This window comes from Alligator mississippiensis, chromosome 3 (assembly GCF_030867095.1).
Source record: "Alligator mississippiensis isolate rAllMis1 chromosome 3, rAllMis1, whole genome shotgun sequence".
NCBI lineage: Eukaryota > Metazoa > Chordata > Crocodylia > Alligatoridae > Alligator > Alligator mississippiensis.
The window spans coordinates 79,725,753-79,744,321 of record NC_081826.1 but is presented as its reverse complement, the minus strand read 5'-3'; the positions used below and the strand labels follow the sequence as shown (position 1 = coordinate 79,744,321).

At 42.9% G+C, this 18,569-nt stretch overlaps 1 protein-coding gene across 3 annotated transcripts in view; it reads right to left on the bottom strand.

Moving 5' to 3' along the window:
- NOL4 (nucleolar protein 4) overlaps positions 1-18,569 on the bottom strand; it is a 292,716-nt gene that overhangs the window by 5,905 nt on the left and 268,242 nt on the right. For all 3 annotated transcript variants that reach the window (XM_006267299.3, XM_006267300.3, XM_019498702.2), the window contains one exon: positions 12,091-12,271. In XM_006267299.3, the coding sequence (XP_006267361.1) occupies positions 12,091-12,271 (181 nt within the window). The remainder of the gene's footprint in view (positions 1-12,090; positions 12,272-18,569) is intronic.

Here is an 18,569-nt window from a genome sequence, read left to right as displayed (position 1 = left end):
GGCTGGGTTCAGTGGCATGGCAAACCACGATGACTGGGGCCACTTTTCCATTGCAGCTTTCTTCTGACTTCATAGCTGTTGGGACCACAGCCTTCCTCCGCCTGTTCCACCATTGAGGACTTCTTGGATCAGTCTTTGTCTGGAACCTCCCCCTCAACCTTACTGCCATGGGTGGCCCTACCAGGAACATGAGCTCAGATAGCATCATTCTCAGGGTCACTGGAACACACAAGCCTCTCCACAACAAGGTGATGATCCTCAGAGAGGCCTGGCCCTGTAACCTTGTGAAGAAGGGCATTCCTTGAGAGGAGGGGGAAACTACTTGGCTTCAGCTCCCTGTTCCTAAAAGTGTTTATGCATTTTATGTTAGATGGTTATTGGTTAGGGAAAAAAGAAAGATCAGGATCTTCTCCTTACCACAGTGAATGATATAGGTTCAAGTCCCCTAGAAAAAGGAAGGACTTGAACCTTCTCACATGTGAATGTTCTAACTACTGAGCACAAGTGAAAGAAGCTGCAACCAGCACCACCACCACCAGTTCCTCCTGTGGGTTGTTTTATGTAAGTGTAAACATGCCTGCCAGACTGAGCCCTGCATGCAACAGAGGGAGAAGCCCCATCTGTGAATTCCTATCAGGTTCAGACATGAGAGAGGTGCTTAGCTTTTTGGCAGTGTCAAAATGTAAGCAGTTCTGAACACACCCAGCAGCAGACATTTAGGCATGTACGGGGCTGCACTGGCAAAGGCACATGTGCCTAGGGACTTCAGGCTTTTAGGAGATAACTTTTGGACTTAGATGCTTAAAATGGCAGTTCTTTTCTGGGTCCATCCCCATAATGATTTAATATCACTGAAACCTGCAACCAGGAGAGGGACTGCACTGTGCAGAGGACTGTGCAAGCACATGCATGATCCCTACCCTAAAAAGTTTGTACTGAGACAACTCACTGAGGAAGGATAAGAGGAAAGAGATGGCATCAAGTATGCATTTGTAGGTATTGCATTTTGGGGGACTGTAGCTCAGTGACGTGCCAGCTGGCTCTATCAGCTGTCAACTTAGCCGCTAGTTATGGAACTTGTTTCTTATATCTATTCAGTCAAAAAGCTGAATGGGAGAGTTGTGGCCTAATAAATCAAACCAGAGAGGATGTCTCATGTGAGGAGCAGCATGGAGGGAGACACAGTGCCATTTGTGTGAGAAAGTGACAGGAACAAACAAGGCTGGCAGCACCGGCAATGAGCTGGAATAGCTCCTATGATAGGAGCTGGGAATGGATTTCACGAGGGGCAGATTTCCAAACATGTTTTGGTGGTGGAGTTTCTTCTGTTTGGGCTAAAAAACCCTGCCCATTATTGGTACTCCTCTACCCCAATGGTGTGGTTTGATACACAGCAGCCCTCTTGTGTGTTTCTAAATGCTAGGCATGCCTACTTTATGAACATAATGACTCATATGTTGCTTCACTGGTCACACTTGTTTCTTCATGAAATAAAGAAGAAAGTATCATATTCCCTTCACTGCAGATTTTTTTTCTATCTAGTTAGTTCTGTTCTCTGTTGAACACTTACTACAGCACAAATTCTTAAGCAGCTGAAAGTGCTAGTACAGATATTCCATCTTATATTATTTATGAAACCCTCTGGGTATCATTTCTCTGTCCACCACAGAGACCAACTGACTAACATTTTAACTAGCAAATACTCTGAATTTTGCGCATCAGTTCCATTACATAAACCTCATTTCCTTTGTAAAGTTAAAATGGTTCTAGCTTTAACCAAAATCATTCAAAATATACAAACTGGAGGAGTCCACTCTTCAAGGGTAGAGACAATAATTTATCAGACGAGACAATCAATTATCAGACACTAAATACAGTGTTGGATAAATGGCTTTGCTGTAAATTGCAAGATTTGAAGTGAACTAGTTATTGCTTCATACACTCCTTGCTAGCTGTGTAAATTATTTAATAGTCCAGAATGTGGGTAAGATGTGTGATATGGCAGTTTATTTCACCAATGGTGCTAAAACACTGATAGCTCATGAATGGCAAAGCCATATGTGAACTATTTCAGCAAAAATCCCTTCAGAATTGTTTACTACCAGTGGTAACAACCAATTTGATAGTTAATAGCCCACTGGAAGCAAATAATGCTCTAATAAACGTATCAGTGACCCTCAAATTGGTTGTTACTATTGTAGACATTAATTTATAACAGCAGTAGATCATTAAAAAAAAGACTGAAGTATGTTTAAGCATCTGTGTTAAGATGTAAAATTATTCCCCCATCTCCCCACCCCCCGACAATTAACCAACATTTTTTGTCAATCAAGATGCAAAAAGCAATGGCACTTAGTTATAACAAAAGACATGTTCCTCATGAATAGGGTGAATGCCCATACCTTGAAATCTATTATGTGTAGCATTTTTACTGTGTAATTTTTATTGAAATACTTTTCCTCTTTGAGTGCCTCTACAAGTGGTTAACATATATTCAGATTGTTCTGTATTCTACTCCAATAAAATTAAATCAAACACAAATATTAAAGTCTGTGATTTTGTTTCCAAATCAGCCACATTTTTATTGTATGTAAGATTTATTATTACAATTTTACATCTACTATACTTCTCTTTCCTCTTCCCTCTCCTCACAGGCAGATGCATGTGAAGCTACTGTTCTAAGTCCTGGGACATTTCAGATCAATAATACAAGGGACTAATGAAATGCACATGTTTTAGCTCTCCCCTTCTCTCCACCCGTATGCTTTTCTTCTTCACTACTACTACTTTTTTTACTCACTGGGAAGCAAAAAACCTCAGCTACTTTAACTGGTAGAAAACAGCTTTGTAGCCTGAGGACAGACATGGTAGAACAGAAAGATGCCTATAGCTATCTGGCATCACATATTTTCAAATGACACTCCCTTGGGGATAGAAGTGTTAACTGAGATCTGCCAGTATCTGTCCCTTCCCCTACAGGAAGTAATGTGGAAGATTCATGCACCCCCTCCTTTGATTACATGTCTGATTCGTGCACCCCCACCAGAAGGGACCCCAGCCAGGGTCTGCCCAGCTTTCTCCTCCACTGGTGCAGCAGGGGGGCATGGCCAGAACTGGCCTGGGCAGCAGCCTGAGGCACTGCCTGGGCCAACTCTGGCCATGCCACCCACCGCACAAGGGGGAAAGCCAGGCAGACCCTGGCTGGGGTCCCTGTGCCAGTGGGAGAGAGGGGAGACAGGGGAGTTTAATCACCCTCCCTCCCCCTAAGCCTGCTGGCCCATGCCCAACACCCCCTCAACTCCAGCAGGGAAGTCTGGTAGGGGCAGTTCCATCCTCACCAGGCAGACTGGGCTGTGCCAGCTGGGTTTCCCACCCCCACCCCCTTGTCAACCAGCCTTCTCTGCTCTGGCTAGGGAGCAGAGGGGCAAGAGCCACCCCTGCTTTGCCTTAGCAGACAGCCCAGCCCAGCTCAGGGCTGCAAGGCATGCTGGGATGTTGATTTCACTTGTACCAGGAAGGGATCTTGCACAGAAATGCCATAAACTGGTTTGACCTAAATCAGTTAAGTCTGACACTACATTTAACCAGGTTTATCTTAAATCAGTTTTGGTCATTTTGAAACTGGTCAATGTGCTTTGAACTTATGTTATGTTACAGGTTTAAATCAGTTTCTGATCACTTAAACTGGTTTATGTGTAACTTCTGTCCCTGGTCAAACAGCTCAGGATTTATTTATTTAGCATATGTGGTTTCAGCATATTGTTTCAGCCATCTTAAGGTGATGTCATCACAGTGTGAAGAACCTGAAGGCCACCAGGTAGCATAGCAAATGGACACGAGTCAACAATGTGGGACATAGTTTGAACTTGCCCACAAGGAAGGGCATTTGTTGTCATTGTGGAGGCCCTACTGGTATAGGTTTGAGGCACAATGACCTTGTCCAGTTCGAAAATGGTTGAGAAGTGCCCAATAATGGCACAGCCAGTTAAATCCTGGTTGACTGACTGTAGGGTCAGAGATGATGTGGTGATCAATTGGTGCTTGTGCTGACCATTCTTCATGCCATCGAGTAAGTAAGGAAAAGTCAAAGGATTTTGAAAGGGTGGACCACGTTGGATGTTTTGAGGGGAGCCAAGTTACTGGTGGGTGGAATATGTCCCAGTGCACTGACAGCTCCAGAGAACTACTGCTGTGAATCCCTCCTTCTTTTAGTATAGCTACACCTAACAATGCAAATATAGCTGCAGTGCTTGCAGATAATTCCTAATGGCTACTTCCAGCTCCAGTGAGCATGACTCTCAGCAACCATGGGCATGTAGGTTAATCCATCTGAATGGATTGCTTTGTTGTGTGGACAAAGGTGAAAAAATAAGGTACCTTCCCATATATACCATCAGAGGTATTTCATCCAGACTCCAAATATGGAGATTTAGGTATGTCGGCAAGAATCACCATAACTAAAACCTTATAAACCAACTGGTATCCAAACAATTTATGAAGGAACGGGCATATCTGACAACTGTTCCTTTTATTGTTTGTGAAGGGAAGGAAAGCTTGGATGATATTACTAAATCATATAGGAAGTGGAGTGTCTTAGTTTTGGTCAAGTCAGTTGACTTCTCTGAGTCTCAGTTTCTCCTTTGCAAAAGGAGGCCAGTAATACTTGCCCCAACTCTTGATCCATTGTTGCAACCCAGCACATTTTCTCTCTCCCTCATCAGCATGAGAATCAAGCCCCTTACTCCTTCCCCTCTAACCCAGGCTGCATGCCCATGGGGTATCAATGTGAGCATAGTAAGAGAGGTTTCCTTACTCACAGTTTCTGTACCTGGCAGGGTGGCAGGCCTAACCATCCAGAAGAAACTGCAGTGAATGTCCTGGTCAGCTCCTACAGCCCTGGGTAAAACATGACCCAGTAGTATGACCAAGGCGGAAGGGGCAACTGGGACAGCCCTGGGAGCTACCTTTGGGGGTGTGTGTGGGGGATGTAGGGGAGAGGGCAAAAAAGCAGACCCTACCTGCTGCAATTGGTAGGGCAGCAGCCAGCACTGCCCCATGCATCATGGCTGCCCAGCTATACCTATGATTTGCCCAGTCACATTGGAGGGATGACACATGTGGGAGTTGTTAGGAGTCAGAGTGTGCCCAGTGCAGACAGAATTTGTAGAGAGTTTAGCTGCCAAATCCAAGGAGATGTATAGGCTGATCAAATGTTAAAGTATTTTCATGCAGACAGCAAAAGGCACACCCCTGATACCAGGGCAACACCTGCCACCCCTCTCAGATGCACAGTATTTGAAACTAGTGTGTCATATCGTGGAGGAGCTGGAACTTCTCAATGAAACATGGGAAAAAACAAATATTCTTCCTCTACCGTTTTCCTTAGAATGGATTAACCTTTTTATGAAACATCTTGAGAAAAATTTATCCCGAGGCAGATGCCTGGTGGAAAATTTCAGGTCAAACAGTTAAAGCTCAGTAAGGTTATAAGCCAGTGAAATTAAGGCTGTATAATGGAGAGAGCGGGTAAGGAAAAAGACACGCTCGTTTTTTCTCACACGCTTGAAGTTACTATAACTGCTGTATAATAAAACTGTCAACATTTGATTTCTCTTGCTAGCTCTATTAACAGCTCCAAGCTTTTCATTGTGTAACCACAATCTCCATTCCACTATAGCAAGGCAAACAGGAGAATTTAGGAATCACTTAGCAGCACTCTTTGACTTTCCCTACCCAATCACACTATCTCCCACAGAAACCAACACAACAAATACAATTGTGTCTATGGTCTATAACTCCTACAAAAAAATTCCTTCTGTTCAAAATACGCGAGGAACCTCAGGGATGAAAACACTTTGTTAAAGCAGAGTTAGAGTTGCTACTTGTTCACGCCCAGGATGTCAACCTCAGCAAAACTCAAGTTTCTGAAAACCAGGATGCAGCCAGTTAAGGTAGAGGATAAACACTTTGCCTTTTTTGCATGATGCTCCAATATGACCATAATATATATATATTCACACTGTCTTTGAACAGGAATGAGTAAGAGCTGCTTACACCCCTGATTGCAGTCAAATATTAACTCACTTATTAAAAAGAACACCACATCTGCTAAATTTTCAAACCTCATCACTTGTATGCACATGATGACACCAAATACAACACTTTCATTTAGTCATCATTAAACCCATTGGCCACACCCATGTCCCATCTAACCGCTAACAGGTTCCAGGGCAAACCTCCCTACTCTGTGTCCTGCTACTAATACAATCAATCCAAAGCAGCTCTGAAAAGACTCATCATCACCCAAAAGATTCATGTAACCTTTTCCTTTGATTGCATGTTTGTGGTCATGCTGAGGGGGTCATGTTCATCCACCCCACCAGAAAGTATCAAGGCCTCATATCACAAATAGCTCTGGAGACATAGGCGACTGGTAGGGGGTGCACATGCCCCACCTAACGGGGCCGGTGCCCTCAAGACGGCTGACACTGATACTGTCAGTAGGGCTGCTGCCCTGCCTGACAGGGGGCAGCTTCTGTGGGTGTCCTCCCGAGATTCAGGAGGCACTAGTCACTCATGTCTGGAGAAGTAGGACTATGAATCCCTCCATCTTTCAGTACAGTGATGTTTAACACAGCAAATGCAGCTGATGTGCTTACACGCAATTCCTAGGCTGACTCGCAGTAGCATAGGTATGCATGTCAATTCTTCACACCCTTGTTTTTCAAATATTGGGAACTCAGAAGGCAGAGGCAATCAGATGGGGAGAAACACCTCTGCAACAGTCTCAACAAAGGACTTGGCATGGACTTAATTAGTCTTGTCCCACCGTCATTGGACTGGCTATTAGGCTTGCAAAGTAGACTTAAAAGGAAGAGGAAGCTCAGCATTTGAGGACAAGAGAACCAACAGGCTGCAGTGGGGGTCTCCACTAGAGCCAAGAAGTGTCTAGGGACTACAGTCTGTCCAAGTCTTTGGTATGAAGGAACCATATGGGCCAGGACTGCTGTTCTGGCGGCAAGCTAGGAACAGGTAACTGGTCCTGGGGACAGTCAGTCATGGCAGGTGGATGAAAGCAGGTGGGCTGAAGATTTGTCTGTCCATTGGAACTTGGCTGAAGGACTCTGTTATCTCACAAGCTGACTGGCTGCTCTGTGGCAAATGGGCTACAGGTCATATCCATGGAGGATATGAGCTCAGCATCAGCTGGAGAAATTGAGACAGAGTAGCTGCACTGCCAATGCATCCAACAAAGAGGTATGCAGTGGTGGGCAGGCTGCCACTAGTAGACACTTCTGATGTTTTGAAACCTCAGTTTTCTGAAGGAGGGATATAGGGCAGCAACTGAGATTTCTGCATATGTAAAGTACCAAATGGAGTGCAGGGGCCCTCCAGCTGATGAGGCAGCAGGAGAAGACCTAAATCTGCTCCAGCAAGGACTGCAAAAGCAGCAGGAAGATCAGTGCTGGTAAGAAGAGTGGCCTCTGTACTCTGTCAAGAAAAAGGAGCCAGGGGTCAACTGGGAACCTCTGGGAAAGGAAGGCTCTGAAAAGGCATTTCCAAGCTTGGCAAAGCTAAGGCCAAATGGCAGTCTTCAAATTCTGTACTTTTGAGCAACGGGTTGTGCGTCTTTGTGGGTGGCGTCATTTTCATCAACCCAAGTAGTTCTGCTTCTGTCAGGAGGGGCACATTCAGTAGGCAGAGCCTTAAAAATAGAAACAAGCTGGAGTACCCAGATGACTTGTAGCTCCAGCCAGGATTCTTCCTTCGCTACACAGGACCAGCCTAACTGTTGGCCTGTTGTCCTTTTAAGATGACTGCCCAGGTTTCAACAGATGGCCAAAGTGCAGTAAGCTGTGGCTAAGTAAGTCCTCTGTGATTGGGATGCAACTTGCACAACTCATTGCAGGCTGATTCTCAGCTGCATTTTGGCTCCTTTACACTTTAAAGCCCCTTTACATGACCAGATTTGGTCTCCGGGAATTTTTCTATTCAGTTGCATAGTAAGGAAATCTCTCTGCCCCAAAAGGGTTCAACCTTCTAAAAGGTCAGACCCCCTTCAGCAGTTTACAAGAGCCAATGGCAATCTGCTTGAAAGGTTCCTGGCCTCTCCACCACTCTCTGTAGCTCCTTGACAACCTGACTCACACTGAGGGTGCTGACAGAAGTGACAATGTTTGCCCAATCTGGCCCCTGAAAGTGCTCTACAGCTGTGATCTAACTCAAGTGGCTGCAGAGCACTTTACAAGGGCCCAATCCCCTGACAATCTGAACCCTCATTACATGAGGGTCCAGATGAAGGTACTTCCAAGCGAAGCGCCTTCACTAACTTGTGTCTGCATGTGCTGGGAGCACGGCTGCTCAGCCCAGCTCTGGGTGCTGTTTTCAGAATGGGAGTGGGGGAAGGGAGCAGCGAAGGGGTAGGGGGTTGCCCAGCTGGAGCTGGAGGGTGGGGCAGGTGGATTGGAGCCCCCCACTCCCAAGGTGGGGACTCTAATCCACCCACCCCACCCTCCAGCACCTTCCTCCCCTGCCTTCTCCCCCTCCCATCCTGAGACAGCACTGGGGGCTAGAAGAGGGGCTGGGGCTGGGGCTGGGGAAGAGGCTGCAGAAACATAACCTCTCTCTCTGGATTGGCTCCGAATTGCAGCTTGATCCTCCACCCTCCCAACCCAGCAGCTAATGTCTGTTGGGTCAGGAGGATCGATCTAACTCATGGGACCTGCATTTCTGTCTGTGCCCAGGGGCTGTCAGGGGCTGTGCCAGCCCAGCAACTGCATAGCAAGAGAGAGAAGTGAAGCATGTTATTGTAGACTTTGCAAAAAAAAAGGGAAAAAAGAGAAAAAAAATGGCCATTGTTTACTGAGAAGGAGAGAAAAATCTGGCATGCTCTGTTCAATTCCTTTTCTGCTCTGCCCCACACTCCCTCTTTGAAAAATAAGGTGCCCCTTTTGACAGCTGCTGGAGCATCATTCTCCCCATCCTTGAGGCTCATGCTGAGCAGTTTCATGATGGCTCATCCCATTCACTTGTATAAGCAGCTAATTACCATTCTATAATTAGCCACAGATGGAAGCACTGGCTTAGGAGGCAAATCCTCCAACAGCAAGGTATAAAGGGGACAGGCAGCGGGACAGGGAGTAGCTGAGCTGGGGGATGCTAAGATTGAAAGATGGGTTCAGACTAGGGAAGAATTTCATCAGGGAAGGGGGCAAACAAATGCATGAGTCAAAACGTGTCAAAGAAATGTCAATTTTGATGCAGATGTTATATTACTGGGAATATAACAGAAATAGGTATTCAAACCATAAGAATTATCCAGCTTTTGCATAAGGCTTATTTTGTAGCAGATATAGACAACAGACAGCATGTGTTTATACACACATCCTGGGTAAGGTGTAGACTTATTTTACATTATCAGAACATTTGCAAACATGGCAAGAATGTTTGATGGTGCTTATTAAATTCTGAAGGAAACGATTCTCCGAACAACTCCTTCAGTGAAGACATCAACAAACAAAACTTCGGCTCTATACAGGGAACTCACGATGCCTGCAAGCAGCCTCAAGTACACAATGAATAGGAGCCCTTCAAGCAGAGCAAAAACTTCCCACAACTGTTCCTTTGAGCTGGGGAGAGAGGGGAGGGTAAGTATCAACAGCGCCACTCAAAAGCAATCTGATCCACTCCTGCTAGTGCCTTTGACCAAGTCAGCAAATCTCATGGTCAGCTGTCTCAAATGTCTAAAGGAATCATTAGCTTCTTCCACTATCAGAAGGAGTAATGCAGCCAATAGAGCTTTTACCCAATAGCCGAGCCAATAACTCAACTGATTGCTGTCACAGAAATCTGAAGAATCAAGAATCTGCAAAAGATGCCCTGACAAAACTTTCTTAGTGTCCTTCCCTAAAGTTGGCAGATGGGATACAGGTCAATAGTTAGCCAGATTGTTGACAGTAGCATTAGGTTTCTGAACTCTGGTGCCCAGAGTTCTTGTGATAAGAGGATTTCAGAAATGGGTCTGGATTATGTGATTTATTTCACCAGCTGTACACATGCATATATCCTTAGGGGAGTAATATCCATTGAAAAAAGCCTAATTATTTTTAGTGGAAGGGGTGGGCACTCTTTTGCCAGGGTCTGTTTAAGTATGTGTCTACGCCAGATTTGAGAAATGGTTTGCTAGCCACCCAGGGGAACAGGGGAAATGGGAAAGCACCGTTCAGTACAAGACACACAATGGTGGAGGGTGGGGTGAAGAGGGAAGATTCAGTACACAGAAGGTGAGCATCCACTGGGACTGCACATGAGGTGGAACAGCAGCATCCCACAGTGAAACTACAGTCTCTAGTGGATTTACTAATGCTTGGTTTCTTGAATACGTTCAGCTGTGTAGTATTGGGAAAGTTTCAACCAGTGCTTGGTTTGCTGCAAAACACTTAACTTAACTTGATTGTTAATTGTGGTAAAGAGCCTGAAAATCACAGAGAGAGAGAGAAAAAGAAAATAATGGAAAGGAAGCTTATCGTCGCAACCAATAGCTAAAGTAACAGGGGTGCTGACAACTTCATCTAATTTTTTAACTTGCCTACTGAAGTCAAATAGAATACTTCTGCCAAGTGATGTAGTTCAATAAAAATGGAAATAATGGAAATGTGTTCTATTATAAACATCTTGAAGACAAGAGCAGAGTTAAAAACAGTAGTAATTTATCACAATCTAGTATTATGTAAGGTGTAACAAGACAGCACTGATGGCCTCGGGTGAGTAATAAGACATGGCTAACTGTTTACGAGCCCAATTCTATTCTTGTCCAAGTTAATGGGAAGGCATCCACTGCTTTCAGTGAGAAATGGATCAATCCCCTTGTGCCCACAATTTAAAAAGGCAATGGAAAAGGTGAGAGATATACTTAAGAATTCCAGCTCTCTACAGGGTGTCTTACTCCCATGAAAATATTCTATCAGAGGTCATTTACAGCATATGTTTTTAAATATGTCTTCTGTGTATGCAGAAACAAATTACAACTGCAATTTACCAACTTTAAGCCTAAGAGTTTTGACAGCTTAAAATGCTCTTTTTTTAAAGCCTTTAAAAAATTCCGTGCAACTCTTTTACCAGTTTTAGAGACAGAGGATATTTCTAAGCACAGGATATGCCTGCATGTTGTAGGAACATCACATTCTGCTAACTCTGTACAAGCAGTAGTCCCCATAGCATTGATAACACTGTGAAAATGCTCAAGAAAACTGATTAGCACACAAAATCAAGGAAAGGCCTTCATCATTAATTTCTTTAAAAAACACTGCTTTCCTTTTATACCTGAGGCACCACTCTCCTCATCCAGAGAAGGATCAACCAGGACAAAAGCCCATTAATCCCTGTCCTCTGAGACATTCTTTAAATCCTCCTCTTGGAGAACAGAAGTGCAGGCAGAAATCCCCAGCCTTTCAGTGTGATCACTTTGGACTGGCAGATAAGAGTATAATTTTATTACCACAAAGGGTAAATCACTTCCTATGCTCTGTATTCATATTAAAACAATGCTTTTGCTACTCCAAACAAACAATTCATTGCTTGCTACTGTTGTTTACTATTGTAATGAGAAAGAAACCTTGGTGAAAGAAATGACACCACTACTCCCTTCCCCCCCTATCCTTTGTGGTGGCACAATTACCTGCGTTATTTTTAGACGATGGTAAATAGAAATGTTGATTACTAATTTAACACCTGTCATGCCAGATCCTCACTGGTGTAAATTACTGTAGGCAATGAACCCAAGTTGATTTCTAACAGCTGAGAATTAGGTCTACGTTTTAGAAAGGAGGCTACTGTATTTTCACTCATTAACTACAAAAACACTAATGTGCGCCTTTTGTGCTTCACTTAAGAGACAATGTATTCATGGGGTAGGTCCTACTAAAGCTATAGCTATAAGTTGTTGATCTGACCTAATAGATTTTTGGGTGTTTTTTTTCTTTAAATTAAGCTTTTTTTTTTAAAGTACTTGCAAAATTGGGCCTTAAGAATCAGCCAACTGAGTGATAGAAGTACAAACATGCGAACATACACATCTATAAGAAAACTCACCACTGTTAGAAGCATCATTGAGATTTAGCAGCCCACTTCCTAACCCTCTGTAACTATGGTAACTGTAGGTCCCATTTCCGTTGATGTACAACACCTCCTGCGTGCTGGAAACAGCCGATGTTGAGTAAGTGACCTGGGCTGGCTCTTGTTTATATTGTTTGTCAGCTGGAGCAGTCTCATCCTGAAAAAAACAATATTTCATTGTAAGGCACCAAATTATTTATTGCGTTACAACTTGAACCAGAGGGGCTTTTTAATGTTATTTAAAAACCTATGCATGGCTTCCACAATGGGATAATAAACACAAAACAAGAACATGCATGTTTCCAATTGACAGATTTCCACCTGAAAAGAAATAAGAATAGCTTGGGACCCAGATTCCCCACATGCACTATTATTATTTATTTCTTTGTATTGTGCTTGAACATCCAAATGTGTTCAGCACCATCCAAACACACAAGAAGATGTGGTCATTATCTTAAGGTACTTGAAATCTTCCTCAAAACTGGATTCCAAAAAAACCCCCCAAAACTGGAAGGAACTGGGAGCAAGTGACTGCTCTCTGGTATTAAAAAAATTACCCTCCTGATGCAAAGAATTGTTTTTTCCTGATATAACAACCACTATAAAATGCATTCATATATTCCATAGATGCATCAGCATCATGAATGCTTGGTAACAGCAGGGAAAAAAATGGAATTACTATATGTGTGGCATGTTGCAAGATACTATGTTGCAAAGGGCTGTTACTGCCCCTACACAAATGGGCCAGCAGAATGGGTAGCCTCAGCAAAAATAAATATATAGATATATGAATATATAATCTGCTTGTGGAAGAAACCAATCTTTGCACAGTAGGACACTACCAAGTAAACAATTCCTCTTTCATTGAGGGCTAAGCTACTGTGATTTAATATTCATTTACTGTGGGGTGGTGAGAGAACCTGCTGGAGGTACTCTCTTCTCCTGATGGTTAAAGCAAGATATGGACATGAGCAAATGAGCTGACCAGTTTAGCAAGCACACCTTGTATAGCAGGCACACCTTGTGCTCATTCCTTCATGCGTAGCCCCATGTGGTGGTTTTTTAAATCATTCCAGCATTCACTGCCAGTAACTCATCTGGGCTCAATAGTATGCAACAGCTTTTGTACCATACAGTCCCCTCATACTACTTGTCTAATGGGGGCTGGAGTGGTGGAGGTGCTAAGGCACATGGTAGACAGAGATTACAAACTTGAGGCCATAGTAGAAGTACTCACGGTGCAACCTGTCAGACTCCAGTGAATCTGCAAATTCTGCTTAATACCCTGTCACAAGGACAGGAAAAGGAAGGAACCTGTCTACCTCTTAGGTACTTTTGCATGAGGATGGGCAGGATTTAGCCTGAGGACTCTCAAACTTTTGCATAGTATGATCACATTTACCTAGAGAGATTGTCTTGTACTACCTGTCCACTTGTTTACTGTTACATGGACCACCTCTTACCATTTGTGACCACAGAACATTCCCAAAGCAATAAGAGCAATTACTTACATAGAAAAGTTACAGTGGAAATATCTGATGCTGGGAAAAAGGAGAACTAGCACCATGTTACCAGATAGCCCCTTCACAGACCATTGCGTGAGAACCTCTGATTTAGTTTTATTTGGCACTTGTTTTTTTAAAAGCTATTATGTACCTCTTTGTTTCTGTTTTCTTCTCAGTCTAATTATGGCTCCACCATTCTGGATGTGTAACACTTAACTCCTTGGGTAGTTTAGCTGATTTCAGTGAGCCTAGTAAAGATACCTGAACTAGCCCTCTGTGACTAAGATGACAGTATACATCTGTAGAGTACTTCATGCAAATTCAGCTGAGATTGCTGTACTTCAGTAGGGTTCAGGAATAATTTGAATGACTAACAGACATGGTTTCTGATTTTATATACTAGTTGCATTGTAAGCTATTTAGAAGCAAAGACTATGGGTCAGATTCTATTCCACCTACTGAACTTCTAGGTGGACTTAAAGACTTAAGGGCAAATCTATTCCACCCTGTTCAAGCTGCTGAAAATCTATATTGCAGCTACTTTTGTAACATGCTTCTCTACCAATCTTACCCTTAAGACTGAGTCAAGAAAAAACAATGAGGAGGACCTACCCATCTTTTGTATTAATGTTTTTTTCACGGCTCAAGCAGAGTGGAATAGAATCACACATAGGCCCCTAATAGGTAGGAAAAAATCTGACCCTACATGCGTTTACCACAGGGGTGGGTAAAATGCGGCCTTGTGGGCTGGATGCGGCCTGCCAGCCCATTCTATCTGGCCCGTGGGGCCCCTAAAAAATTTAGAAAATTAATATGCATCTGCCCCTGGCTGCCTGTCATGTGGCCCTCGATGGCTTGCCAAAATTCAGTAAGTGTCCCTCTACCCGAAATAATTGCCCATCCCTGGTCTACCATGAACCATGATGGAATCCTGGTCCCTGAGTTTCTTTAGGCACTAATTAGATACAAATCAGTAATAATTAGGATAATTTCCTGATACAGATTCAGTGAAATATATTTCAATGTCTGAAAAAATAATAGATCCATGGAAAGACATGCCTGTCAAGTACACAAGCCAGATCTAACGTGCAAGCATTTTCAGAGTGGTTAACGGGGATGAACTGGCATCTGGTAGTGAAAACTTCCCCCCCATGTAATAATTTGTTCAATTTATTCCACTTCTGCATGGTTCTATTATGGTTACTAAAATGGTGAATTATAGTGAATTTGATTAAATGTCCTGGAGCTTCTTCCCACTGTTTGTTTTTTTTTATTAAAGCAAGGGATTATTTATCAGCACAATGCATTCCTGGGTTCCTCAAATACTTTGAACAATAGCCCAATTAGCCTATTTCTGTTTGCAACTAAGAAGAACCTAACGTAGCTTTTCCTTTGAACACATAAAACTCGCATGTTCCATTTTAGGGGTTACAAAACTTTCTGAGACAATACATTTACACTTGTTGATGTTATAAATGAGGTTAAAGATTTAGACACAACTAAGATCATTCAAGAGAAACAATTTGCATTTTTTTAGAGAAAATGTTCCATGTGTGTTACAGCAGAACATAGAGCAGCCAGAAAATTCATTCCATTAACAACCAGATAGTGGCCTTGTGGGTACTAATTTGAACTGAGGCATAGTTTTTCATTAAGATACTCAGCTGTACCAAACTGCACTATATTTTGTTTTATACACATACAAAGTTCCAAACAAGGGGTAAAAAACAGTAACGGATTTTTCAGAGATTACATTTTAATGTAATTCACTTTTTAATCAGCATAGATCATAGCTGTCTCTAACAAAACAGAATGCATGTTTTCTGTGAAAAAATATTTAGTAAGTCAGAGAATAAGGAAATATTTCTTGCCAAACTTAAAACATCAACCGTTCCATAAATTCACAAAACTGACACTTTCTTTTCTGATTTGATGGGAAATCGCTTTCTTTTAAAACTGGATGATGTTTCCAGACTCAGATGCACCAGGGCCTGATTCATTTCCCATTACATCCAATGAAAGGATCTCATTAGACCCAGTGAGGACTTAGATTGCTTTAAATAGCATCATCCTCCTTCCTTCTTGCAATTGTACATTGGATAAATGACCCTGTTTCACTTTTGACATATGTATTTTTGCCATATTCATCACTGTATATCTAATTCATATCTGACAGATATTTTTCTATTCCTTCCTCTTTACAGATTCACAGTTTAGGGCTGGAAGGGACCTCATGAGATCATCGAGTCCAGCCCCCCTGCTCTAGGCAGGAAAGGCTGCTGGGGTCAAATTAGTTTAGTTATTTTTGATTTTTTAAAAGTGTGAAAATGAAACATACTTACTACAGGTCCAGAACTCTGAGACTGTTGCCATTCCATTCAGGCACAAACAATATTTCTGGCACACTTTCATTCAATTTTTTTTGCCATACACCTATACCAAATTAAGTCTAAAACCCAAAATATAGAACTGTTTCAGTTATTCGCTCTGGAATATTCAGGGCCTATGAACACCTTGAAAAAGACACAGAACTCAATAGCTGGGTAAGAAAATAGGACCCTATTTTCCAAGAATTTGCATTTACTTATCCCTAAATACATGTGGGCTAACCTTCATTTCCATTATATTGGTAACATAACAGAAAGGGGTGGGAGCCAGTGCATCACTTTGTATTCCCACGTGGAAAGATTAAAACCCTAATCTGCCTGCATCTGAACCAGCTCTTAGATGCTTTTGAAACCAGAGAGGTTGCAACTTCCGTGTGTATTTTTAAAGACAAAATGATGGGGCCACACAATTTTCATACAAGACAGGAAGGTCAGATGCCCTTTGATTTAACCAAATAAAATGAAATAATGCTGGAACAGATAACAGCTAACAACAATTGATAAGAAACTGGCACTGTTCCTGTAAGCAGGTCACTCCCTCAGCTCCCTTCTCAAGGACAGTCAGCTCTGAGTTTTCATTTTTTCAGCCAGTTGATTTTGTCATGGGGAAAACTTGTCTCCACAGACAGTACCATGGCAAGGAAGTTTGTCAACCAGGGTAAAGCCTGCAGCAGCAGCCCACCCTCACCCCGTGCACAGATTTGGGGGGCACACGCCCCCCATGCTTGCCTAGGAGTGCATGCAACAGTGAGAGCTGCCCTGCCGCCATCCCTGCACCTTCCCAAACAAGCCTCTCATGGTTCTGTCCCACGCCCTGCCCCAGCTGGGCAGCGCCTGTTGGTGCCCCTTCACTTTGGTGCCCAGGGCAGTCAACCCGCTCACCCTCCCTTGCTACGGCACTGCCCATAGAAACAAAACAAACAACTAAGTGTGCAAACACAGACAGACAGAACAGACTAAAACCTGCTATCTTTCTTCTGAGAGGGCAACCCAGGATCTGTATTTCTTCCCCGCACCACAGCCTTTCCTCTCTCTCCTTTCAACTCTGCTCTTGCAGCTTTTAACCCTCTACTCTCACTTCTGTGACTCTACTCTTCTTCACTCATCACCAGTTGCAGATGACCCCCAGCTTTCCAGCCAAGCAATCTATGAACTGCTGCCTATCTGCCGCTGGGGTCTCAGCCCCTGAAGGCTGTACCTCCTTACAATTCCATTTCTGCCTGCTTTAACGATGCAAACTGGCCTTTTTATGTTGTTGAAACTGGCACGACTTTTTGTCTCATTTTGAATTTAGATTCATTGCACATATTGTAACATGAAATACAAAATAAGTTTAGCCTTTTAGAGCAATAAGGTGTATATAGCTTACAAATGCAGAACACTGCATGCACTTTAGATTTTTTCTTTTTAGTTAGGTTGCCAAGTGCTGACTAGTTGTGATGTACACAAATGACACAATGAAAGGCACATTAAATAGTTTACATGGACTGTACTACATATCGACAGCACATTTATAGACAAAGGTTAGAAAAAGTTGGAAAAACGGGCTAGAAAAAATGTTAGGAAAAAGTTAGGCGAAAAGTTAGAAGAAAAGAAAAAAAAAGGTTGAAAAAGTTAATAGAAGAAAAGAAAAAGTTAGAAAAGTTAATAAAGGATTAGTATGGGTTATATTAAGGGGTTAGTCAATTGTACCAAATTATTAGAGTCCAACAGATTATAAGATTGTTCAAAGCCATCTAGAAAATATACTACCTGTTTATACAACTTAGTAAACATTTATTAATCCTTTCTAAATTGTTTATACCTTTAATAAACACATTTAATGGGAAGCAATGTGAAGTTGAAATATCAGTTACTTAATTGTTTTAGACAACAGAAGCATAAGTCAGTGCTTCATATAATCATCCCCCTGACAGTTTTTCTTGAGAGAGAGGGAGCAAAAGCATAGATATTAGTGTGGGCACAGGATGAAGTTACCATGGGTTAAACAAAGATGGAGATTTGTAGTACATCAGCTATTCTGTGCATGTACTCACACCCCACAGTAAATGAATACTAAACCACAGTAGCTTAGCCCCCAGTGAAAGAGGGATTGTTTACTTTGCAATAACTTGCTTGTGTATTCACACTTCTAATCACAGAAGAAATTAAGAAACCAGTAAAGGATACTATACTACAAACCAAGGGTGTCAAACTCATCTGTTCCCATGGGCTGGATTAGTAGCATGGGGCTGGTTCCATATGTCAGATCCAATGAGTGCCCCAGAGCAGGTGTCAAGTCCTGGAGCTCGGATCTGCACTGCACATGGCACCCACTCCAATGTGCATCTCTTCCATGCCAGATCCAGCATGCATCCTGGAGTGGCAGAACAGGCACTGCATGTGGTGTGGCCCTGGAATGGGTGCTGTGTGGAGTGTGGTCCTGGACCAGCTGCTTAAGGACTGCACTGTATGCAGCACCCACTCTTGCCACTCCAGTGCCATAGTGCAGGCAGCACCTGCTGCAGTGCGCTTCCACTCCATGCTGGATCCAATGTGTGTCCCAGAGTGGGTGCTGTGTGTG